We start from the raw sequence: 26,214 nt of genomic DNA, 5'->3' as shown, positions 1-26,214 counted from the left end.
AAAAAGAGTGAAAGGATCTTGAAATCGATCCGTTCGGTAATTGGGAACCAATGAAGCCTGACAATGACTGGTGTGATGGCGGTATTGAGTTTTGTGCAGGTGAGAATCCAGGCAGCGGAGTTTTGAATTAGTTGAATTTTGTGAAAGGTGGCGTTGGGGAGACCAGCGAGGAGGGCATTGGAATAGTTTGGCTGGGAAGAGACGAACGTGTGGACGAGAGTTATGGCTGCGTTGGTTGTGAGGTCGATCGGAGGCAAGCAATGTGATAGAGGTGGCAAAAAGCGATCTTTTTGTGGAGTAGAAAGGAAAGCTGGGAATCAAAGGAAATTGCCGCAGATTACGGTGTTGTGCAGCAACAGCTAAACAATTGTATTTCATGTAAGTTTTTAACTTAAGTAACCTCCTCTTTTTTGCATGGTATAAGGCAAAAGTTGCTGGATCATTGTGATGCCTATTCGGAACTCCATATCTCAATGATTAGGGTGAAAATCACAGGAAAACAGTAGTACATTTATATGCCTGGAGTTCAAATGCCACTGCATAACCATCGCTAGTTCATAGATTCCTTTATCTTTAAAGAATTTATTTTTACTGTAACTTTCAAAAGGGAATTAGATAGTTACTTGAAAAGGAAAACTGCAGGAGTATGGGGAAAGAACGGGGAAGTGGGACTGATTGGGTAGCTCTTCCAAAGAACTGGAATAGGCACAATTGGCCAAATGGCTTCCTTCTGTGCTGTATGTTCCATGATTACTAAACACCACTACGAGAAATCATACAGTACTTTCATGTCAGGAAACAAAATAAACAAATTAAGCAGTAGAAATGTCGACTCAACAAAATAAAAAGTTTTAAGCCCTATTCGAAATCAGGAACAATTCAGAGAGACATTAGCATCTTTCCCCAATATTCCAAATGTCGAACAGAATTTTCCCCATTAAAAGGGAATCGAGTTCAATAAATGTACAACTCAACAGAAAAAAAACCTACCATCGTTGCATTTTTTTTTAATAATAACGGCTGTACATCTCCCTCAGAAATGGAGGTGGAAGATTATGTCCTTGACATGAATTATTCCACAAAATTTCTGGAGGAAGCACTTGAAAAGCTGTTTAAAGCTATTAATCAAAAAAAATCCAGATTTACAGACAAAGTAGTAAAGCAAATTAATTCTAGTTTATATTATCTGATCTTTGCTTTCATGTAACAGGAGGATACAAAACATCTTACCTTGTATACACTTTGACAAATCTCTCAGATTGAAAACATAGTGAGACTTGGCAGGTGTAGGCAATAAGTCAACACTCATTCGATGGTAAATCTCTACAGCAGCTTCCACAATATTTACAGAACACTGTTTCACTCCTATTGAAAATTCAGCTAGAAATCCATTTAGGATAGCCTGCATGACAGAAAAGTAATAATTTTTTTTTTAAATGTCCAGAACCATTATAGTATGTAGTATTTGGAATTATCTTGTCACCTTTTCTTCAGTGCACCAAGGAATTTCTAATTCTCATGTATTTCTTAAAAAATGGAAAGGTCAACTGAATGGTACATAAAAGTGATTTTGAGGATTATATAATATACACACACAAATACAAAATACAAAATTACATTTGTAAAGCACGTTTCACGTCGGGAGAACGTCCCAAGGTGCTGAACAGTCAGGGATTAGGACCCATGCAGGGGGGGTTAGGATCAGGGAGGGTGGAGGGCGGAAAGGGTGTGGGTAGGGGGGTGGGTGAAGGCATGGTCGAAGAGGAGGGTCTTGAGGCATGCCTTGAAGGAGGCAAGGGAGGAAGCGAGGCAAAGGGAACGTTGAATGGAGTTACAGAGGGTGGGGGCAGAGAGGCTGACGGAGGAGCCAGTTGGTAATGCAGAAGAGAAGCCTGGGGTTGTTCTTGGCCTCCAAGATTACCTTGGAATGGAAGGACCATTTAGCAGAGGCGAGGGTGGACCAGTAAGTTTTCATGTGATCCAGCCAGAACCATTAAATCAGATTTGAGCCAGGTGCGTTCAGTGGCACGAGCCTGACTCTTGAGTGAATGGAGGTGGCTGGTGTACCAGGGTGAGGAGGTGGTTCGGGGGGTGAGGGGCGTAAGTGCATCGAGAATGGTGGAGAGGGAGTTGTGGAGTAGAGTGACCAAGGAAGATAACGGTGCAGGAGGTAGGCCAGCGGGGGAGGAGTTCAGACAACTCCAGGGCAGTGGAACGGGAGTGGGGGGAGATTCTTTTCCAGGGACGGTAGGAGATGGAGGTGGATTGGGTGGCGGTGGGGAGAGGGATTGAGGAGTTAGGGAGATTATATGGTGATCTCCACCCTACCTCTGCGACTGCCTAAGCCCCTACCATCCTGCTCGCTCCTTCCACTCAATGGACTCCGACCTGCTTCATGTTCTCCACCTCGCTCACCCCACTATTGGCAGGGAGGCCTTCAGCCATTCTGCCCCCACCCTCGGGACTCCACCCAACAGTCCCTCCGCCTCGCCCCCTCCCTTGCCTCCTTCAAGACCCATCTCAAAACCCTTCTCTTTGACTGTGCTTTCGATCTCCCTCCTTTTCCCCCACCTGCCCTCCACCCTCTCCAATCCCAAACCCCAGCTCAGGTTCGAAACTCTGACTGTCCAGTGCCTTGGAATGTCCTCCAGACGTGAAAGGTGCTATACAAATGTAATTGTTTTGTTGTTGATCTGAGATGGCTTTATCAGTGATTGTGAGGTCCGAGAACACTGAGGCCCTGGGTAATCACTAGGTCAAGTGGGTGCCCATAAACATGGGTGGCAGAGTGGATGTGGAGGGAGAGGTTGGGAGAAGAGAGAGAAGTTGGTGGAGATGGAGAAAGAGGGTTGAAGTGCAGGTCGAAGGGTGAAGTGCAGGTTGAATATATATGTATATTTAAAAAGTCTATGTACTCCAGGATTATTTCTTTATGGGATTCTTTAATAAGAAATCCAAATTGCACAAACAGGGGCTTCTTCAGGTAACCAGAAGTGTGTCACACTCCGAAGCAATCTGTTTCTGGAGTGGAATTCACTCAGATCAGCACGATTTCTAGAACGATTCTTTAATATGAAATTCTGTAGCTAGACCCCATATATTTTCCTTTTGGTGTTTTCATGAGTATAGTAACACAGCTTATGAAATCTACATTATTATATCCAGGATAATGGGATACATTATCAGGGAGAATAATCCAATTTTAACTAAAATTAACCGCCATACGGATTTAATGATACCATATTCAAAGAATGATGTACGTTCAGTTTTTCTGACTGATGAACTTTGCAATGGTGCAATGTCAAATGTACTACACTAAGTATACAATCAATTCACTTTAAGGTGTATTCTGTGAAGTGCAATGAGACATCTCAATGACGTGACAAGGCGCTATATCAAATGCAAGGGATTATTATTATTATTACTCCCTGGAAATTTATCATGTATTGGACAGCTGATAAATCTAAATCATAACCAATCTGGCAATCTCTGACTTTTTTAAATATCTTAGTGCATTGAATTTTTGATTTTAGATTTGAATCAACATTAAAAAAACGGAAATAGCTTGATGGGGGAGGCGGACAAACAAAGGAATTGAGAGATGCAAGTAATGTCTTAAAAAACTAGGTACAGAAAGCAATAAAAAGGTTAACGGGATGCTGCTGCAGTTGTATAATACTCGAGTCAAAACTTATTTTGAATATTGGCCCAACACATCACAGGGTTTACTGTAAAGTATAATGTATTAGTAGGTAAAAGAGTCTGGGTAAGTCCCAGGTCAGAATTCTGATGTACTTATTTATCTGCCTTCTCCTTGTTTTTATATCAGTTTATTATATCAGTTTTATATAATTTTCCAGTGCTCCCAGTGTAGCTTTCTGGAAACAGTTCAGACTTTTCAACTCATTTTTCTATCTATCCTTGTGTACAAGAATTAATATTTGCTGGAGTAGTATTTTGATAGTTTTGAAGAGAAACAGCAAATGAATATATAAAGATAACAATCCTCGGATTTGCACCATATCACATTAAAGAATCATCTCAAAGAATTTTTTTAAATGATTTATTTTAAAGTGTAGTCACACAGGATCTGTAAGCAATTATGGCAGCCAATTTGCACACAAGCACGTCCCACAAACATGAAATGAATGATTATTTTTTCCAATTCAGGCCACAACCTTCTTACTCGGGAAAGAGTGCGACAAAGATATCAACTATCTCAAAAGAAATTGACATAAAAGTTGCAAGGCACACCCACTCTGAAACTTATTGAAGCATATCATTAGCCACTGTATAACAAATACCAAATGAACCAGACTCATGCAGGCGGTGCTTAATGATGTAGAAACTAATTAATTACATACATTTTAATATGGATGGATACTGACCTGGAAAATCTGTTTCAGGCTGTGCTCAGAGGGCGTTGGCAAACAGAACATGCTGAAGTGCCTCAAGAAACGAGGAGTTACTGGATTTCTTCCACCACCAGGAGGGGCACAAGCAGCAGCAATTGTGACATCCTGAAGGGTAGTGGTGAGCAAATTATTATATGACTTATATTGTGTGCATTTCTACTCTAACACAATGAGCCTTCACTTTCCTTCATCTGGATACAAGAGGGTCTAATTTGCCTCGATTCTCAATACAATGATTGGACAAGCTGTGATTTTTAGTCTTGAGAGAAAAGGCAACTCATTCAAGTGGATTTGTTTTCCGTATGGACTGGATTACTGAGACTGCTGCAGAGGTTTGGCTTGTTTCCTACATTCAGTTACCAAGCATTTCACTTTGGAGCCAGTTCAATTCCAAAGACGGCCCACAAACCTCCCCACCCAAGGAGATAGAGGTGTTTAACATTTTTAAATGGGTCAAAGAAAATAACCCCCGAACAATATTTTAGGATGCACCAAGAGGATATAGGCTTAGACCTGCAAAGAACAATTTCAGGACTGATACCAAAATGTTTTTACTCAGAGGACAATTCATGGCTGGAACAGATGGCCACAGTCCAGCTCTGTTTAATTGTCCATTGAATTATCAAAATCAAGGAGTTATTTTACACCACCTGTATTTCCTTCCAAAAAAGTTTTTCTCTATCATAGAATCCACCAAAGTCCTGGTACTGTCGAAGAAGCTCAATAGGTGGCTGCGATCCATAGCGATCCAACTTGGGCATGTTTAAATCATCCACAAAAATTATGACTCTTTTATTCCCCGGAGCACCTGTTTTAAAAATATTAAAATATGAATTAAACATTTTTTTTTAGAGGTCTGTTTAGATTTATTTTAGAGCAGAAAAATGTTCAAATAGCACACTCTAGTCCAATTTAAGTCATCTGGCATTTTTCTTTTCAATTTTGCCCATTAACTGCTTTCTGGGCAGCTTCGTAGGATACGTTTGTTTATTCACACATCCCAATTCCTGCTTTTAACACAACTTTGTGCCAAGAATTGACCTGATCCCAAAAGCCAACCTTCAATGGTTGAGCCTTTTCATTGACAGTAAAATAATCTTAAAATGGTTTTCAAACAATGAAAACTGTTAATAAAAATACTTGCTCCCATCTTCCAAATGGACAATGGGTCTGAAAGAAACAGAAATAAACTCATTTTAAATTTTAAATAATTAGTAAAAATCTAGAATGGAATAAAAACATAACAGCCAGTTTGCGCACAGCAAGGTCCCACAAACAGCCGTGGAGTGAGTAACCAATTTAATTTGGGGGATTGTCTACCAGAGCACCGGGAGAAACTCTTTTCGAATAGTGCCATGGGATCTTTAACATCCACCTGAACAGGCAGACAGGACCTCCAACAGTGCAATGTACCCACATAGCCCTAGCACTGCATTGGAGTATCAGCTTAAACTATGTGATTTCAAGTCCCCACGTGGGGCTTGAATCCACAACCTTCTGACTCAGAGGCATGAGTGCTACCACTATACCAGGCTGACACTGTAGTAACTAGTAAAGTTCAAATAAAAAAGAGGGAATAAGGAAGAGATTGTATGGTTAAAAAAGAAAGTAGAAAAGAACAACAGAAGAAGTAGTTACATTGTTTTATTTTATTTGAAAGGTCTTTTTAACATATATTTTAGTGGATTTATTGTTATACTAGTAAAGCCATTCTAATGTTTGAGTAGCTTTATTATTGTAATAATAGTAGTTTATTTCTGTAGCACACCGTACAAGCTAAAATATATCAACCAATAATGATAGTTGTTATTCAAACATAAACCAGCTTGTTATTTTTTCTTTTTTATATATTCCTCTTCCATTTAGAAATTAGTTTACTTCTGCTCCTTAAATGCAGTTTTTGAACTACATCTCATTGAGGTTGTCACATGAATTTCATTAAGTTTCACTTATTTTCAGTGACTTATTATTTCTTTGTGACCAAAACATAATTCTCCTCTGTATGAACAATCACGATGCTTAAGCGTACCCAAACCATGCATCCAACGAACACTTAATAGAAATCCCAGGGACATATTATTGGAATGGAATGCACACTCTCTCCCTGGAGGGAAGCATCCTGCTTACCTAATTCCGGAAAGTATTAGGTGCAGGTTGACAAGAGCCAAGGCTTGGAGACTCCAGAGTCTGCATTAGGGTACTGCTGAAGTCTAACCAGCTAAAGCCACATAGCTTGCCATTGATATCACTGTCCGGCAAGCTTTTCCGTTGCTTGCCCAGCTAGGACCATCCTACACATCAGGGCTTTCCCTTGCAGGGTTAACAGGAGCTGAGTGGGATGATTCCCTGCCCCCAGTGACTAGTCTGCCCTTCAAAGTCCTGCTGATGAGCCAAACTGGCTGTGCTGTTATCAGCAGTGCCCTGGAATACTGTGGACCCGAATGGCTCAGAAACCGGACTACCAAACCTGCCACAAAGGATTCCGACATTCCGCTGCCAAACCAATTCAGTTCCAAGGAGACCCCACTTACCTGCCCCCCAAGGAGCATATATGAATAAATAGGTGCACAAGCAGACAGGTAAACCTCTTTACTCATTTCAAATGGTTTGCAACTTTTGTTGTTTTGCTCAAAAACATCATGCATGTTCAAATGTTCCAACATTAGCATTACCCCCCAGGATTCCTAGAAGGTGAATTATGGGGTTTTGAGAGTAAATGCATCAGACTATTTATGTAGGGTGACGAAAAAGTCTTATTTTTCAGCTAACCTATTATCTAAAACAAATCATCATTTCTTTAAGACTTATTAGACATGTACTGATACCACAACTTTTGGTCAACTTGAACAACCAGAAGAGAATTTGAGTGATATTTTAGCATATCAACCTTCAGAAAGGTATCTATGCTGAATAGTGAGTTAAAAAAAAACTAAGATTTGTTTTCCATTATTTAACTGTATGACACATAGCTTGCCATTGAACAGGAGCTGAGTGCCGGACATCCATGCCAGCATTCATACAGGCATAAGTTATAATAATTATGCAATACGATGAAAATAATTTCATTTGCATGAAATTGTTTTCTTCTGGGAACCCCTATTATTAGATCCCAGAAGATAAACTGCAATAAAGCAATTGTTTTCCTAGCCATTATACACTTAAAATATGATTGTCTTGTTAGATGTTCTTCAAAAACTATTATATCAACTGAACAATATTTTACAATAATAATCCTTTCATTTGATATAGAGTCTTATCATGTTTTCAAGACGTCTCAAAGTATTTCACCGAATATACTGTGAAGTGAATTGACTGTATAGGTTGTGGGCGAAACACGACAGCCAATTGCGCACAGCACTGTCCCACAAACAGCCGTGAATTGAGTGACCAAATTACTATTATTTGTTTAAAAAAAATTATCATCTGTTGGTATTAATAAGACAAATGTTACTGGTATAATCGTAATAACTAAGATTTATCAAAAGTGAACATAATGCTATACAGGCTAACCTCATTATACAGAGGTTAGCCTGTATAGCATTATGTTCACTTTTGCCTGTGACATGTATGGATCATCAATTTGCACAAGCATAAAAAGGAAATCAAACAGCGTGCAACCAACTGCACATTCTATAAAAATATTATGGAAATACACATTGCAAACTCAACCAATTTCAATAAAACCTGATTGAAATAGTGTTATGAGGCAACAATCTTTAAACAAAATCATTTTTGCAATCGAAATACTTTTATTATTTTTGAGTTCACTGGCATTTGATAAAATATAGGGTATCATGTTAGAATTATTTAAGTAGTTGCATCTTACCAATTATATTTTTTCTTTTCTTTTCTAATTTAGACTCAATAATTTCTTGTGTCCTGATGGATGATGTTTGAGCTGAAAAATTGATGTAGACTGGAACATAACGAGCTTCACTTTGAATGGTATTTAGCAATCCTCGTGCAATGACAGACTGTAACAGAAATAAAGTAGAAATAATTTCTACAATTGCCTGAAATGAAACTTTCAAAACAGAGATTTATAAATGAGTTGTTAATGCAACCTAGCACAGGAGAGCTAGTGTACACACCACTATAAATGGGAAAATGATCATTTATTTGTAGAATAATGAATACAAAATGTGAATTAAAGGATGTAATCCAATTGAGTTGTTTAGATGCCACAAATTGAGACCAAACATTGAACAATTTATAATCGTCAACTAAGACCCAAGAATATTTTTTTTCTATTATAGCATTACCTAGTTGTTGATATATATTGCTGAAATGTATTGATCACTTTTAAGTATAATATATTTTGTTTTAATTTTACAAGCGATTTTTTTCCAATTGGATTTATCCCATATCTTTAAATCCTGATTACAACCAGCAGTGAACCTCCAAGATGTTGAAGTATGGTCACATTTATATTGCAGAATATGTAGCCAATGCTACAAATTTATTGAGAACAATACTACAATACTACAAGAGAAATACTCCAGCTATAATATTATAGCTGTACATAATTGATCGAGAACGACTGCTGCCTAAGGTACCATAAATAGACTTAGGACAATGGAAAGAAAAGGGAAAAAGTAAATCCAACTTCACAGAGCTAATTATTAACTATCTCTTAACACAAGGCGTCTTGTTTAAAAAGCAGCTTGATGTTATGCTGGGAGGATAGTAGGGTGGGTTTTCTTGGAGGATGAGATCAGATGGACCATTGGGTCTTCATCCAAACTAATGTTATGAATTTGTGAAGATAATAATTATGACCTTTGCATTTCATGGAGCGCCTTATCACGTCTTCGAGACGTCTCAAAGCGCTTCACAGATTATACTGTAAAGTGAATTGACTGTATATTTTGTGGACAAACGCAGCAGCCAATTGCGCACAGCAGCATCCCACAAACAGTCGTGGATTGCGTGACCAATTCTTTAATTTTTTAAAAAAGAAATTATCCAATCGACCTTACAACCGGGTTCCTAGTTACTGCTAGGTAAACTGAGGTGTGTCTTAACTGATCTTAACTGTGATAAGGTCAGATAACATCACCTGCTTTCTGACCAAGACATGCTCCCAGAAAGCTTCTTTATTCCATGACTCAATCCACGTTTCATATTATTATTATAGTAACAGAAAGCCTATTTTAATGTAACATTTGGTGTCATTTGTAAAGAGATGTAATCTGGGTTCTTCACACAGTTCCTGTAATGTTGTAACAATGTCACAGGATGTAATAACATAGTAAAAATGATCAGTATAGAATATATACTTATTGCAGTATGACTCCGGGTGTTATTTATCAGTAATTAATCATCAGTAAACTTAGAAAGATAATGTCACATTCATTAATCATCCAGTGTAAATGTCATTACAAACTAGAATTGTGAATTGCACTGGTTGATAAAAAAAAATTCAGTTCAAAATGGTAATTAAACCGTCTCTTTGGTATATCTTAAATAATAATAATCCTTGCATTTGATATAGCCCTTTTCACATCTTCTACACGTCTCAATGCACTTCACAGAATATACTGTAAAGTGAATCGACTGCATATTTGTGGGCAAAACACAGCAGCCAATTGCGCACAGCAGCGTCCCACAAACAGTCGTGGTTTTGGAGGGATTATTATTAGGAGTGTGGAGTAAGGAAACTTGCCCAAGGTTTCGCCCTGCCTGGAATTGAACCCAGGTGTCTCGCTTGCAAAGCGAGTGCTCTAACCACTGCTCTTACCACTCCTCTGAAATGAACCAGTGCTCACAACTCTCATAAAACCTATTCCTGCGCCCTCTCTCAGACAACACAAACTTTATTTTTAATAGTCCAATTTCTAACAGACATCTGTAAACTTATAAATATAAAACAGATTTTATAACATTCATCATCTTGATGTGAAACAACTTTTTTTAAAAAAGCACGTCAGAGTACCTTGCCCACTCCAGTTATTCCAGTGAATAGAATAGAGTGCTTAACAACCAGAAGTTTCTCCATTAGATAGCCAAAACGAACAGTATCTGTGGTTGGAACAAGCATCTCAAAAAATGGCAATTCACTTCTGTACTTGAAGCTGGGGATAATTCTGTCCCAAGGATCCAATCGACTGCTATCATAATCCATGTAAAAGTTCCACAGGTCACCAGATGTTGGTAGCTAAATAATTTGGATAGAATATGTCAAAAATATTATTAAAATAATACTTCAAGAAATATTCATGACCGTTTAGTTTGTAAACTTAAGTTAATTCATTGTTAGATTGTTTAGTATAAGTTGAATTTGTAATCACTGACATAAGAAGTTCATATCTGAGTTTTATTTCAGTTTTATTTGGCCAGCCAGGTGTCATGGTCAGCCTGAAATGAGTGAGAGATTGCCACCATCAACCTGATCACAGCTTGGACACACATTCTTACTCATTGAGCGAGGGTTTCACCAGCTGGAAGTGAAGAGCTTGAGCAGCTACTGTTTACCTCTCTGCAAACCAATCATAGTAGATTCAAAGCCCTGGATACATGAACAAACCCAGACTCCAGATAAAGACTTCCTTCAGCTGTCGTACCAAGCCTCATTGTTTCCTATCATCTATGTGACATGTGCCTTCAATGTGGTAGGAGGAAGAAGAATTGTTTCTCCATACACCTTGTATACTGTCACCTTAACCTGCATGGGACCTTACTATCTTTGAAGAGAGATGAGAACAAAGGGCCCTTTTGCCCCTTGAAAAGGACAGTTTCCAAACAAAAGTTTAGTTCGTCAGACTTAGTATAAAAATCATCCAGGGGCACAAACCATTTACCTAAAAAGAGGTGTCCACCTGCTGTTTTTCCCATAAAAAGTTCCTAAAAGAAATCAAGGAATGCTTTGAGAAATGCCACTAATTTAATCCTTATTTTGTAAAAATATTAGTGTATATGTAACGTACAGTTAAAGCTAATAAGAAATCACCTCTATTCAGCGACCACCTGCTTGTCAACAACCACCCTGGAATAATCCCGACCAATGTTCTATAATAAACCATCAATATTCATCAACCACCTGCCTGCAGCAACAGTGGCCTTTTTTTAGCCCTGTCGGTGTACAGACACCCTTTTTAGTGGCCAGTTCTAAGTGAATTTCAGTGTACTTACTGGTATGGTAATCCATTACCAATTTTCACGGGCCCGTATATAAACTTCTGCTAGACTCCTAGCGCATTTGTGAACAGATTTACTGTTATTAACGGGTTAGTTATGTCTGCTGAGCAGTCCACAAGATGCTCACAGATTTCCACCTCACCAGTGAGGTAGCATTATTAAATGTGTTAGGGGTCGAGCAGGAGTCGACACAGGGGACCACTGAATGTTTTTTGAATGTTTTGGAAATACTCATTATTGAGGGGATGCCCTTACAAGTGGGCAGTGTCGTTTCTAGGTTTAGTAAAAGAATGGGGAAGGGGTCATTATTTCACGCAGTTTTCTTTCTTTTTAGCAGTTTCTCTTTGAGGTCTAATTGTGGTGCATCTTACAAATTATGAAGAATGCAATCTTGACAGACATTAATTTTAGTTTGGTTAGTTCATGGATACCTTAGCTTCCGGATGGTCTTCAAATTGTTGTCTGAGGAAAGAGTCAAAGCTATCCCAGCAGTCCTCAGTCAAATTTCCTCCAACAGACCACAGGTAACAGAAGACAAATGTCTGAGAAATAATACTGCTCATTTGAGAAATTTCCTTTAAAAAAAATTGTAACTATATAAGTGAAACAAGTCCACAACGTTTATTCAGATTACTGTATAATTGGAACTATGAACTCTTCAGTAATTTCAAGTTATTCATTTAGCTTGTAACCAATTATATTTATTTTTAATACATACATCCACAAATAAATACTGCTGTTGTCTAACACATTATTTTACAGAAATCATTTAGAGAACTAACAAAAATATTCTCTGGTCATTTGCAATTATTGATAAAAGGNAAACTGGAATGATAGCAATCCATATTGTTAAATGAAGCATAATGCTGTATATACTGCTGCAAGCTAAGAGACTGCTTATCACAGTAAAATGTTACTAGTGGGAAGTTTGATTCATACATGCAGCTCCACATTACATCAGGGGCTGCGAAAAACTAATACCCAATCTTAGAAGGTTTTTTAATACTATCAAAGAGCCAGTCATACAACTAACTTGGCAATAACATTAAAATCGTCTATTGAAAATTCTTCGATCATCCAAAACATTTAAAGATTGCCTGCGGGGAGTGGAGACACGATTTCTCCTAAAACTACTGCTTCCAGTAAGCGTGCTTTTTTGTACTGTGCCCCTACTCCAGTAATTGATATTTTATGCACTCAAACCATCACTACAGTACACTACATTCAAATTCAGGTTCCAGAAATGCACAAGCATCTCAAACCATTTTTAAAAACAACAAAACTACATTTGTAAACCGCCTTTCACGTCGGGAGAACGTCCCAAGGCGCAGGACAGACAGCGTTATGGACCTGAGCTGGGGGTCGGGGTGGGGGAAGGTGGAGGGCAGGTGGGGGGAAGCAGGGAGATCAAAAGCATAGTCGAAGAGGAGGGTCTTGAGATCGGTCTTGAAGATGGCGAGGCGGAGGGACTGCGGGATGGAGTTCCAGAGAGTTGGGGTAGAGGGGTGGAAGCCCGCCCACCAAAGAGTCCTGTAGCTCAGTGGTTAGAGCATTCGCCTTGCAAGTGAGAGACCTGAGTTCAATTCCAGGCAGAGCGGAACCTTGGGCAAGTTTCCTTACTCCACACAGAGCCTAATAATAATCCCTCCAAAACCAAAAACAATAATAAATTGGTCATTTTCAATCCATGACTGTTTGTGGGACACTGCTGAGCTCAATTGGCTGCCGCGTTCGCCCACAAATATAGTCAATTCACTTTACAGTATATTCTGTGAAGCGCTTTGGGACGTCTAGAAGGAGTGAAAAGCGCTATATCAAATGCAAGGATTATTATTATTGTTATTATTATTATTATATTGGGGCGAGCGAGGTGGGGGATGTGAAGCAGGCTGGTGCCTGGTGAGCAGAGGGAGCAAACAGGATGTTAGGGGGTTAGGAGGTTGCAGAGTTAGGGGGGAGCAAGACCGTGGAGGGCTTTGAAGGTGAGGATCAGGATCTTGAACTGTATTTTCTGTGTGATGGGAAGCCAATGGAGTTGGGCAAGAATGGGTGTGATAGGGTTGCGCAGCCTAGTGCGGGAGAGGACACAGGCTGCAGAGTTCTGGATGATATGCAGCCTGTGGAGGGAGGAGTTGGGGAGGCTAACAAGCAGTGAGTTTGCATAGGCGAGCCTTGATGTAATGAAAGCATGTATGAGGGTTTTGGCGGACTGCGGTATGAAACAGTGGCGGAGCCAGGGGACGTTGCAGAGGTGGGGGAAGGCAAAGCAGGTCATGATGCAGATGTGGGGTAGAAAGGATAGTTGAGGTTCAAACAACACCCAAAGGGTCCAGGGAAGGTTTTTTAAGGATAGGAGTGGTTTTTAATGGGATGGAAACAGTACCAGAGGACAGGGAGAGATTTATGATGTCAGTGAGTAGAGGGGCAAGGAGGTGGAGCTGGGAGGTAAGGAGAGGGGTAGGGTTGGGGTCGAGGGAGCAAGTGATAGGTTTTATACGGGTTAAGGTGGTGATGAGAGAGGCGGGGGAGACAGGTTCAAAGGTGTGGAGAGAGGGTTGGGTAGGGGCCGGGGTGAGAGGAGGAGATGTGGAGGGGGTAGAAGGTAGGATTTAATATGGTCCAGCCAGATCTGGCGATGGACAGTTAGGTTTGATTTAAGCCAGGTGCGCTCAGCGGAATACGCCTGAGCTTTAAGGTGGTTGGTGTACCGAGGTGATTTACGTGAATAGGAGATGATTTGGGAAGAGAGGGGAGTGAGGGAATCGAGAATGGAGGAGAGGGAGCTGCGGAGAAGAGTGACCGAGGAGGATAGGTCATTGCGGGAGGACACCCAAAGGGGAAGGATTTCAGATGACTCAAGGGCAGCCGAGAGGGAGGGGGGAAGGGAGATTTCTTTCCAGGGTGGTATGAGATGGAGGTTGGTTGGTTGGCGGTGGGGAGAGAGATTGAGGAGTTAAGGGAGATGATCTGCCAATCCACTGTTAAGTTGGATTTGAGCCAGGTGCATTCAGCAGCACGGACCTGTGCCTTGAGGGAGCAGAAGTGGCTGGTGTACCAGGGTGACCTCCGTGAGAGGGAGACGGTTCGGGAAGTGAGGTGGACAAGGGGATTGAGAGGGAGTACAGCGTTTTCATGTCAGGAAAATATCTCAAAACTCTTCCCAGGATTTACTGTAAAGTGTAGTGATTGTGTATTTTGTTAGCAAACATACTTGAGAATCAAATGTCCAGTGTAATGGAGAAAATTTAGCACGTTTGCCAAAAATCATGTTGTAGTTTTGTATATGATATGGATTTTAGAATGCCAGAACAACTGAACCAATGTGGACCCATTATTTACAATAATAACAGGTCCACATTGGTTACTTTATTTCAAGTATTCAAGTACTTTGAATTCCATTGGACATGTAAAGTCTGATTGCTGAAGTATAAATAGTGATTATACCTTTCAGTCAAGCTACACAGGTTATCATTACATCTAATACGATTCTCTAACTTACCCACAATTGGAAAATAAGAGGCAACAATGAAACCGGTGTGAATACACAGTGAGGATATAACAACATAAATTGTTCTGGCATTCTAAAATCCATATCATACACCAAACTGCAATATGATTTTTGTCAAATGTGCTAAATTTCTCCATTACATTGGATTCCCAAATATGCTTGCCTATAAAATACACAATCGCTACACTTTACAGTAAATCCTGGGAAGAGTTTTGAGATATCTTCCTGACATGAAAGCGCTGTACTCCCTCTCTATCTAGGCGTGTGGAGTCCTGTAGCTCAGTGGTTAGAGCACTCGCTTTGCAAGTGAGAGACCTGAGTTCAATTCCAGGCAGAGGGCGAAACCTTGGGCAAGTTTCCTTACTCTACACGCCTAATAATAATCCCTCCAAAACAAAACAATAATAAATTGGTCATTTTCAATCCATGACTGTTTGTGGGACATTGCTGTGCGCAATTGGCTGCTGCGTTTGCCCACAAATATACAGTCAATTCACTTTACAGTATATTCTGTGAAGCGCTTTGGGACGTCTGGAAGATGTGAAAAGCGCTATATCAAATGCAAGGATTATTATTATTATTATTATTATTCCCTTGCCCACCTCACTTCCCCCCAAACCATCTCCTACTCACGGAAGTCACCTTGGTACACCAGCCACCTCTGCTCCCTCAAGGCACAGGTGCGTGCTGCTGAACGCATCTGGCTCAAATCCCACTTAACAGTTGATCGGCAGATCCGGATAGACCTTATCAAATCTTACCGCTCTGCCCTCGCCTCCGCTAAATCGTTCTTCTACTCCAAGACAATCTAGGAGGCCAAGGACAACCCCAGGCAAATCTTCTCCCTCATCAATAGGCTCCTCCACCCACCCTCTCACACCTCACCCATCCTCTCCTCCAACGCCAACTGCGAGGAGATGCTGGACTTCCTCGAAACCAAAATCAAGGGGATCCGCTCAGCTGCCTCTGCCCTTCCGACCACTACCTCCTCCCCATCTCCCACTCACACTCTGGCTCCTACCCATCCCCTCATTCCACACCTTCGAACCTATCTCCCCTTTCTCTCTCATCACCACTATTAACCACATGAAACTGACCGTCTACTCCCTCGACCCCATCCCTACCCCTCTCCTTACCTCCCAGCCCCTCTACTCAGAGACATCATAAACCTCTCCCTGTCCACTGGCATTATTCCCACCCTTTAAAAACAGCCGTCATCACTCCTATCCTTCAAAACCCCTCCCTGGACCCATCCCTGCTCTCAAACTACCGCCCCATCTCCAACCTCCCTTTTCTTTCCAAGGTCCTAATACATGCATCCATAACATCCAGGATCAACTATCCAAACTCCCTTCTTGTCGGCATCCCCAACGCCTCTCTCCACAGGCTGCAGATCATTCAGAACTTTGCAGCCCGTGTCCTCTCCTGCACCAGGCTCTGTGACCCTACCAATCCCATCCTTGCCCAACTATACTGGCTTCCCATCAGAGGATACAGTTCAAGATCTTGATCCTCACCTTCAAAGCCCTCCATGGCCTTGCTCCCCTCTACATCTGCGACCTCCTAACCACCTACCAATCTTCCCGTTCTCTCCGCTCAGTGGGCTCCGGCCTGCTTCATATCCTCCACCTCGACTGCCCCACCAATGGCAGGCGAACCTTCTGCCACTCTGCCCTCACCCTCTGGAACTCCATCTCAAAGTCCCGCCGCTTCGCCCCCTCCCTTGCCTCCTTCAATACCTGTCTCAAGAACCTCCTTTTCGACCATGCCTTCAGTCACCCTCCTCCCCCCACCGGTCTCCACCCTCCCTGATCCTGCCCCGCAGCTCAGGGCCGAAACACTGATTGTCCAGGGCCTTGGGACGTCCTCCTGACATGTAATTTTGTTGTTATTATTGTATTAAATACATGGATTATTTTGATTTTAGGTATAAGCAATCGAAACCCCAGATCATTAGAGGTGCATATAACTATTTGTTAGTCCATATACTATATCTTATATACCTAACAATGTAGTAAGTACCTACAACTTCAAATTGAAGAGAAGGTAGTTCATAGAGCACAATGAAGCCATCATGTAACATACCGGTTTGAGAACTGGGCCTCCTTTTCCAAGCAGTAAAGACTCGAGGAGATAGCAGAGTGTGGTGACTTTACTGATGTCCACCTGTGAGATGGCCTGTATGCATTTTTTATTGACAAACTTTAATCCATTTTCAACATAATTCTGGAAAAGATCCATTATGTACTGCTGCAATTCCAAAGGTATCTACATAAAAGTTAAATAATTATTTGCAAAACCATAGATTTACTGTAATTTTAAAAATATAAATGTTCTTGTGCACCAGAGACTATTACTATACTCATTTCATGTTATTCTACATTAAATTTGGTACTTTTTGGAAATGTTACACACAAAAGTGAACAAAACATTATATCTATATGGACCTCTTTGACTGCGCTTTTGGGAATCTTTCCGCAACCCACTCCCTCAGCTCCCACTCCCAGCTCAGGTGCCCATCCAGCACTGTGACTGTGCCTTGGGACGCCATCACAGCATGAAAGATGCTATATAAAAGTAGATTGTATAAATCGATACTGTATTATTGTCAGAAGATCAATGCTGAAATAAGTGACTTATTGACCAATTTCCGACATTCTAGTTGTAAACCAAAATTACCTTTAGCACTGATTATATTACTAACACTGTTAGTATTATGATCAGCATAATCAGAGTGGTCAGCAGAACACTCAATGGGAGCAGTGATTTTTCTCAGTCAGCTCCTGCTAACACTGTAAACTAAAGCCTTAACGCTTAGGGTGGTCCTCCCTGGATAAGCAATGGGAAGGTTGCCAACAGTTCTCTCAATATCAAGCTGTTCGGTTTCAGCTGTTTAGACTCTAGCACATACGCTGGGAACCCCCAAGCCTTCTACTAACAAAAGAAGAACAAATGAGGAAGAAATTCAAACCCATGCTTTACACAGCATAGAAATGGGACTATCTTGTGCCTTAAATGACACCACAAGAGAAAAGCTTTAAAAGGAACAATATCTCACAATTTCTTCCATTTGGATATTTCTTCATAAAATAAATAATAAAAGGGAGTATTGTAATTTGGTTAAAAATAATGTTACTATTTTTAAACATTCAAAATATTATTGCTTACTTTTTCTGAATGAGTAGCCATCCAGGTCTGTACATATGGCAGCCATTTGAGTTCTTCTGGATCAAGGTAAACCATTCCACATCGACTAACAGTGGCAGGAGAAGCTACCCGAAGGTCTTGCACCTGCAATATATCAAAAGTGTTTGGTAAAAATTCTACTGTTTTCATCTGCTGTATGAATGCTTATATTGAGATTTACAGAATTATTTGAATTCATCAGCAATGCCTCTTTTGGAATCACAGAGAAGGTTTTAGGAATTTGCTGGACTTAATATCTAATATCCATGTAATAGATTTAAGGAACAAACACTGTTGAGATAGATTTTAAACATTCATATGTACATACTGGTAATAATTATAATAGATATTTTAATAGTTACTTGGCATGAGGAAGCTGATCGTAAATATGAAGAAAATAAGGTGCTCTGATTAAAGGTCCAGCACATTTACTGGAACATTCGAATAGCTAAAAGTGTAGGGATGCTTTTTTCCTGACACGATATTATGTTTCAAGCATTAAAGAAAAAGGATTAAGACATATAGTTTGTGTTAGAAAGTAGTTTTAAAATTAAACATTTATTTTAAAAACACTTTTGTAGTTGACTTCTCTATTTCAAATATAGTAGAAACATGAAAGTTTCAGTTGTTTTTATTTCTTTATCTATCAGCAATATGTGAAGGATGCAAATGAGGAAGGAGATTTATTTTCACATGGCTTTAAAAAAAAGTTAGTAGTTGACTTCTTTGTTGAAAATATAGGTAGAAACATAAAAGCTACTTGAAATTAAACTTCAAAACAAAGCTCAGTTACAAGGGTCTTCTATCTTCAGCACGTCTGGTTTATCAACAGGGAAGGGGATAATATGTAACCTGAGATTGGGATTCTTTCCATTCAACTCCTGATAACCCTGAAAGTCAACAATCTAAATGGGAGGGTGGTTCTCATCGCCAATAAGTGTGTAGTTTTAGCTAGTTAAGTTTCAGTAGAACAGCAGTACTCCAACTCACATACTGAAGTCTTGAATGTCTTGGCTGTCACCAACTTTATTCCATCCCCTGTACTGATAATTTCTTCCACATTTTATCACCCTTTATTTTCCTGCACTTCCTTTTTTTGTCGTACCTACTTTAAAGCTATGATCCATTCCTCCCCATCCTTGTTCACCCTACACTGTGGAAAAATTGATCTTGGGTAGCAATTTCTCCATCCCACTCAATTACCCTTTTCTATCTAGATGACACAGGTGATGTCGTTATCAATTTGAAATGTTTTATTTGGCACAAGCCAAGTTCAAATCAATGCAATGATCAAACAACCCACACAAAAACTTTAGGTATGAATTTCATTGTATGGTACACCAAAGTACAAATAATAATAATTCTTGTATTTAATATAGCATTTTTCACATCTTCTAGACGTCTCAAAACACTTCACAGAATATCCTGTAAAGTGAATTGACTATATATTTGTGGGCGAAACGCGGCAGCCAATTGCGCACAGCAGTGGCCCACAACAGTCATGGATTGAGTGACCAAATTATTATTGTTTTCTTGAGGAATTATTATCCCCGGAAGTGATCCGCCAATCGACTAACAACCAGGTTCCTGCTTACTGCTAGGTAAACAGAAGCGGGTGGAGTAAGGAAACTTTCCCAACATTTCGGGCTGCCGGGAACAGAACCCAGGTCTCTCGCTTGCGAGGCGAGCACTCTAACCACTGAACTACAGGACTCCACAGATATGTGTGACTTAGATTTTCAGTGACTAACCTCAAAGACCATATGAATATAAGGTGTGAGTTTGATCCGTTCACTATTTGCCAGGCAAAGCATCTTGTTGTCATCAAGAACTGTGTTCAAATTCTCAATCCACAATGCATCAACAGGACCATCACATACAACCCATTTGTGTTCCATGGTTGTATCGTTCACAGCTGCACGGACACTAAGTGCCATTAACCCATCCTTCCACTCGAGTGTCAAGTTGTTCACTTCACCATATAGCTCGCCCATCGTGATCGATTTTGGGTTCAGAACATACAACTTCACAATCTGGTAGAAGGGATCATCCTCTCCAGCATTATGCAATGTGCCAAGGGTCTCTGCTAAAATGCGATAAACTGTAGTTTTGCCACTTCCACTGGGTCCAACCAGCATGACACCATGGCGCACAATCATGGTTTCATACAACTGTATGACCTTACTAATCATACAACTGACAACCTGCAGGCCACGCTTACTCATGACTTCAACAACAGTTTCCTGGAATAAACCATAATCATGATCTGGAATCTCAACTCCCGGAAACAAGTCCGAAAGAATACCTCTGAAAAAGAAAAAGAGAATATTTATTATAGCTTAGATTCAAAATATTCTGTCCGACGTTTCACTCAATAATTTAATATACCTTACATGTTACTAATATACTTGTATTTGGAATGGGCAAGCCTCTGCACACAGGGTGAACTTCGTTAAATCTTTTGGAAAATACATTAAACCACATTAAATTAATTAGATACATTAAAATTATTTCCTAATTTTACATAATATGAGAATAGCATACCAAAATGATACATTATTTAAATGATAATTGTTTTAAGAGAAAGTATCCAATGTTACCCAAAAAGCACTGAATCATCCACAAGGAATTTTGGAAGATTAGAGTCTCTTAAAGCTCTAATCAACACAACGTCTTCATTCAATTCAGGATTTGCCCTCTTCAGTGACCTAAGTGAAGAATGCAGTGGAATTAGTACTTATCCCCAAAATGTGTAAATATTATAAATTGTATAACAAGAAAAATAATTATTTCCCCCAAAACATGACTAATAAATCAATTATATGAGGAGGATTGTTCCTCTGAAGATTAATATTTCCTCTTGCATGGAAGTTTTTGCAATCTGCAAATCTACATATTTCTAAAATATTGCCAACATGTTAGTGTTTTTCAGTTTCTTTTAGCAAAATATAACTATTAAAGATCTTAGCTTGAATTTGTTAAAAAAATCACATTTTAAGAGGCAATATTAATCTTCAGAAGAGCAATCATCACTACACTATAATCACATCAATTATCATCTGTAACTTTCTGAATGTTAGTTTATTACTGACGTCTCTGAGCGAATGTTGGTTTAGCTGTGAGAGCTCTGAAAGTTTGGCTGGTGGCTTTTAAGTATGAAGTTGATTAGCTAAAGTGGAGGTAAGGTCAAGGAAGGCCAAGAGCAACGGGGCCTGGAGTTGAGAAGACTCGAGCGCAGTAGAGAAGGAGTAGGGGATAATTTTCTTCCTTGGGTGGAAGGAGATGGTGGTGGGTTTCATGGTTGGGAGGGAAATGAAGGAGTTTCGGGAAATGAAGAAGTGGCTTTATCGATGATGGCCGTAATATGGGTGGTGAAGTTAAATAGGGTGGGAGAGGATAAAAGTGAGAAGCAGGTACGGGTGAAATGAAGATTGAGTTCTCTTACCCGGCCATGACAAGCACAGACTTGACTGCTCGCATACCAAAGTCATAATGGTCCTGCTGAGATAGCTGCTCACTGCATAATTTATACATTTGGGTCATTTTTCTAGCCAAAACCTTACTGGATTCAAAACCCTCAGAATAAAGAATGACCTGCATAAACAATAGGCAAAACAACTAAGAAAGATCATGCATTTTATAGCATCAAAATATTTCAAATCACTTTGCAGCATTTTTTGTTTAAATGTAGCAACTGATGTTGTTGGCAAAAATAACAGTCATGTGGTGCAAGCAGATATTAGATAAATGATCAATTTGTCTCGGGGATGGACACCTGGAGAAACTTCTTTCTCATTTCATATATTGTCCCTAGGGTATTTAACAATAAGCAGTTGGGACCTCAAATTACATTAACAAAAGTTGCTCTTCTGACATTGCAAACATGCAGCACTCAACCAAGTACTGCAGTATCAGCCTAGCCTGAGCTCAAGACCTGCTGTGGGATCTGAGTCCACAAACTTCAGAACAAGAGAGAAATTGCTATCAACTAACATTTTAGAAGGCAAGAAAAAAGTTAATATAAGACTTAATAAAGTAATGCAACATTAATATATATTTATATATGCATGATTATTATACACTTCAGATTAAGATAATTGAATATCCTATGAACAAAATATAGCGCTTTGCAAACTTATTTTATAACTATTGATTTAAGCTTGCACTCCATGCATTTTTTCTTTGGTCAGTCAGATGTCTGACATATGTGGAAAGCCATTACCATGTTTAAGAGCAGTACCGAAGCCAGTGGGGAGTGGGGGGGCATCATGACCCTCCCAATAATCACGCTGAGGTTGGCCAAAAGTCAGCCCAAACTGACTCACTTCTCTGTACTTTGTTGGGATCGCTATGCCATTTTCAACCACCCACAGCCTTTCCACTGAATGTTTGGCAGCCTCATATTCCAATCACAGCCTCTCATCACACCCCCAACCATGACTGACATCCAACTGCCAATCAAAGGCCAGACATTGACCACAGGCTGCCCACTGATTGACAGGCAATCCAGTCCAACAACCAGAGCCATGTTGGGAGGAGGTAGAAGGTGGAGCCAAGTCAGCCAAATCCTGACCTCTAGCCCCAATCAAATCAAAATACTTTTTAAACTTTGTTCCTTTAAAAAGAAACTTAATGTGTTTTGGAAAATACCAAATGTGATCCCATATTACAAATTACATAAACAATGAATCAAAATGAAATAATGGATGGTCAGCGCTTCAGTTGTAATCATTTCCAAACATGTCAAAAATCTAACACAACTTCTGGGTTGGGTGTCAAATGCTTGAGTTACTCTTTCTGTAACTTGTACCGGTATAGTAGTTTTACTCTAATTTCAATTACCGTGAGTAAATTATCTTTAAAGTATAATTTGTAGTTATTTGTTGTTTGATAGTTCAGTTACCTCAGCAATCAGAGCATAATTAGGAACCATCATTGCTATAGGTCTAAAAAGGGCCTTCAGGTTGTCAGGCAGTTCAGTTCTTCCAGCGTAACCAGGGTTCATTGTGATGAATGCTGCACAAGACATAACCAATTTGATCTCTCTACCTTCAAACATGAAACGAGAGACCTGTACAAAAGGGGCAGAAAAATACATTATAATTCAAAAGTATATAATTTGAAAAACTTTAATATATATATATAAATATTATATATAGTTCCCTCCAATATTCCTCCAATTTTCTTCCTTTATTACTCCTCTTCTGAAATTGGCAAACCAAGTTGGTGCAATTCTACAAGTACTGCATCAGCAATCCTTAATATATTATCCAAATGATCATTCTTCATTCATACCTCTGATAAATGAGCTCCAGCAGTTGATAATTGGAAAAGAACTTGACCATTTACTCACCCAATGTTCATATATGTGCAGCATTATTAGTGATCACTTATTAGCTAGCAGGAATGGGAATCAAGGTCACATTTGTCTCTCCCCTTTACCTTGATATTTTCACATCAAATTGATACTTAATGATCAATATCAATATGGCATTAGGCATACACTGTCTCAGTCTGAGAGATTTATAAAATCAGCTGCACAGGTATGAAATGCCAGAAAAAAAATCCTGTAACTAATAATAATCTTAGCATTTGATATAGCGTCTTATCATATCGCTGTGACGTCTCAAAGCGCTTCCAGAATATATTGTAATAAAGTGGATTTTGTGGGCGAAATGCACACAGCAGTGTCCCGTAAACAATCGTGGATTGAGTGACCAAATTATTACTTATTGTATTGCAGGGATTATTACTCCAGAACACAATAATACACCTAGCTCTGCTTTCATCTGTAAACTGGTGGTTTTACGGCCACTTGGACTAAAATTGACATGGAGACACATATGATCTCCAGTATACAGCATGAGATGTGAGTCATAAGTAAACACAGGTGTTACCTTGGCAGCTTTAGCATTTCTAATGGTGATGAGCTGTTGTGCAATAACAGAAAGCACTTCAATATCAATTCTGTTGAACTCATCAAAACAGCACCAGGCTCCAGACTGAGCCAAACCACTGAAGAAACGGCCCATCATCTAAGAAGAAAAAAAAAGTATGTTATAAACTTTGTACATTAAGAATACAGAAAATACTACATAACAACAACAACTTGCACCTATATAGCACCCTCCATACAGGATAGCGTCTCAGAATGCTTAACAGTGACTCTGAGCCGGGGGGGGAGGAGGGAGGTTTTCAGGCAGGACTTGAAAAAGGGTAGGGAGGGAGCAAGGTGGAGGGATTGAGGGAGAGTTTTCCAGTTTTGGGGTGTAGTAGCTGAATGCGTAACCTCCAATGGTGGAGCAGAGGGTACAAGGGACAAACAGGAGGCCGGTGTCAGTCGAGCAGAGGCGCCGGGTTGTGCACTGAGGTGTGAGGTCAGAGAGGTAGAGAAGTGCCAGGGAGTGAATGGATTTGAACACGAATGTGAGGATCCATTTGGTGATGGGAAGCCAGTGGAGCCTGGCCAGAACTGGTGAGACGGGGGTACAGAGTTTAGTCCCGGTCAGTATGAGGTCGGCAGAGTTCTGAATGAGCTGGATTCTTTGAATAGTGGAGCTGGGGAAACTGGAGAGGAGTGGGTTTAATAATCCATGCAGAAGGTGACAAACGCATGCACGAGGGTTTCAGCTGCATTTGGGGTAAGGTAAGGTCAGAGGCGGGCAATGTAGCAGAGATGGAGGAAGGCGCTGTTGGTCAGGGACCGGATGTGTGGAAGGAAGGACAGCTGGGGGTCGAACTGGATGCCAACATTACACACTGATTCGGTAAGTCTGAGGGAGAGGCTGGGGAGGTTTAGGAGTTCAGCTCTGCAGCAGTGAAGATGTTGACGGGAGCCAAGAAGTATGGCTTCTGTTTTATCCACATTCAGCCGCAGGAGGTTTGCACTCATCCAGGTGCTGTTGTCTGCCAGACAAGTTGAACATCGGTGGACCTAGAGTTGCAACTGGAGAAGCCAAAGTAGGTTCAAGTTTACCCCGTGTCTGCGGATGACATCGCCAAGAGGGAGCATGTAGATGAGGAAAAGAGAGCGAAGGATGGAGCCCTGGGGTATCCCGCAAGTTGCCGGGCGGGGGCGCGTGGAGGAACCATTTGCCAAGATGAAATGGAGGCGGTTGGTTGAGTAGGTCTCAAACCATGAGAGTGCGGTCCCACTAAAGTAGATGCGGGAGAAGAGACGGTGGAGGAGGATTGCATGGTCGACTGTCGAACGCAGCAGAGAATTCCTGGAGGACGAGGACGCAGAGGGAGTCTTGGTCACAGACAGAGAGGACATTGTTTGTGACTTTGACAAGTGGTGTCTCTGTGCTGTGGGCAGCGTGAAAACTAGACTGCAGGGGCTCGAGGAGGGAGTGGAGGAGGAGGTGTTGTAAGGAGGGGGGAGGGAGAAGGTAGCGTGAATGGTCTGGGTGGGGTAGAAGGGGACGTGGGGGAGAGTGGATGTTTTCAATCTTTGAAGCAAAGAAGTCTAGGACGCACTTGGCGTTTGATGTGAGGATAGAGTGGGCTTGAGAGGGTGCACGGAGGAGGTGATGGACGGTGGAGAAGTGTCGTTGGATTGCTGTTTGCCTCCAGGATCACTTTGGAGTAAAACAACAACAACAACTTGGATTTATATAGTACCTCCACGCCGGACGGCTTCTCAGAGCGCTTCACAGTAACGGATCCCGGGGCCGAATCAAGGGGAAGGGGGAGGAAGGTGACCAAAAGTCAGTTTTGGCCTGTGAAAGTGAAAGGCAGTAGGTGCAGAGGTGCTCAAGCCACAGCTGGCAGTGAATCTTGAGACTGGACTTCTGCCATCTGCACTCAAGCGTCCGAGTTTGTGTTTTGAGTGAGCGGAGATGACTGTTGTACCAGGGGCAGCTGGTTGATTTGGAAACAGACCCAGATTTCAGAGAAGCCAGGGAATTAAAGGTTGTGGAGAGACGGTCATTCAGCAGCTTGAAGGCTACTTCAGGAACATGGAGG

At 40.6% G+C, this 26,214-nt stretch overlaps 1 protein-coding gene across 1 annotated transcript in view; it reads right to left on the bottom strand.

Moving 5' to 3' along the window:
- Positions 1-26,214, bottom strand: part of LOC103177705 (dynein, axonemal, heavy chain 6) — a 173,816-nt gene that overhangs the window by 103,629 nt on the left and 43,973 nt on the right. Inside the window, 13 exon segments of the mRNA XM_042332425.1 lie at positions 1,231-1,402; positions 4,389-4,520; positions 5,066-5,223; positions 8,242-8,389; positions 10,351-10,572; positions 11,984-12,127; positions 17,146-17,328; positions 18,229-18,351; positions 19,998-20,553; positions 20,847-20,954; positions 21,692-21,840; positions 23,150-23,317; positions 24,144-24,281. Of these exon segments, the coding sequence (XP_042188359.1) occupies positions 1,231-1,402; positions 4,389-4,520; positions 5,066-5,223; positions 8,242-8,389; positions 10,351-10,572; positions 11,984-12,127; positions 17,146-17,328; positions 18,229-18,351; positions 19,998-20,553; positions 20,847-20,954; positions 21,692-21,840; positions 23,150-23,317; positions 24,144-24,281 (2,401 nt within the window).

Source organism: Callorhinchus milii, unplaced genomic scaffold, assembly GCF_018977255.1.
Source record: "Callorhinchus milii isolate IMCB2004 unplaced genomic scaffold, IMCB_Cmil_1.0 Scaffold1, whole genome shotgun sequence".
NCBI classification, from domain to species: Eukaryota; Metazoa; Chordata; class Chondrichthyes; order Chimaeriformes; family Callorhinchidae; genus Callorhinchus; species Callorhinchus milii.
The sequence above is the reverse complement of the archived record's forward strand: the minus strand, read 5'-3'. Positions and strand labels throughout refer to the sequence as shown.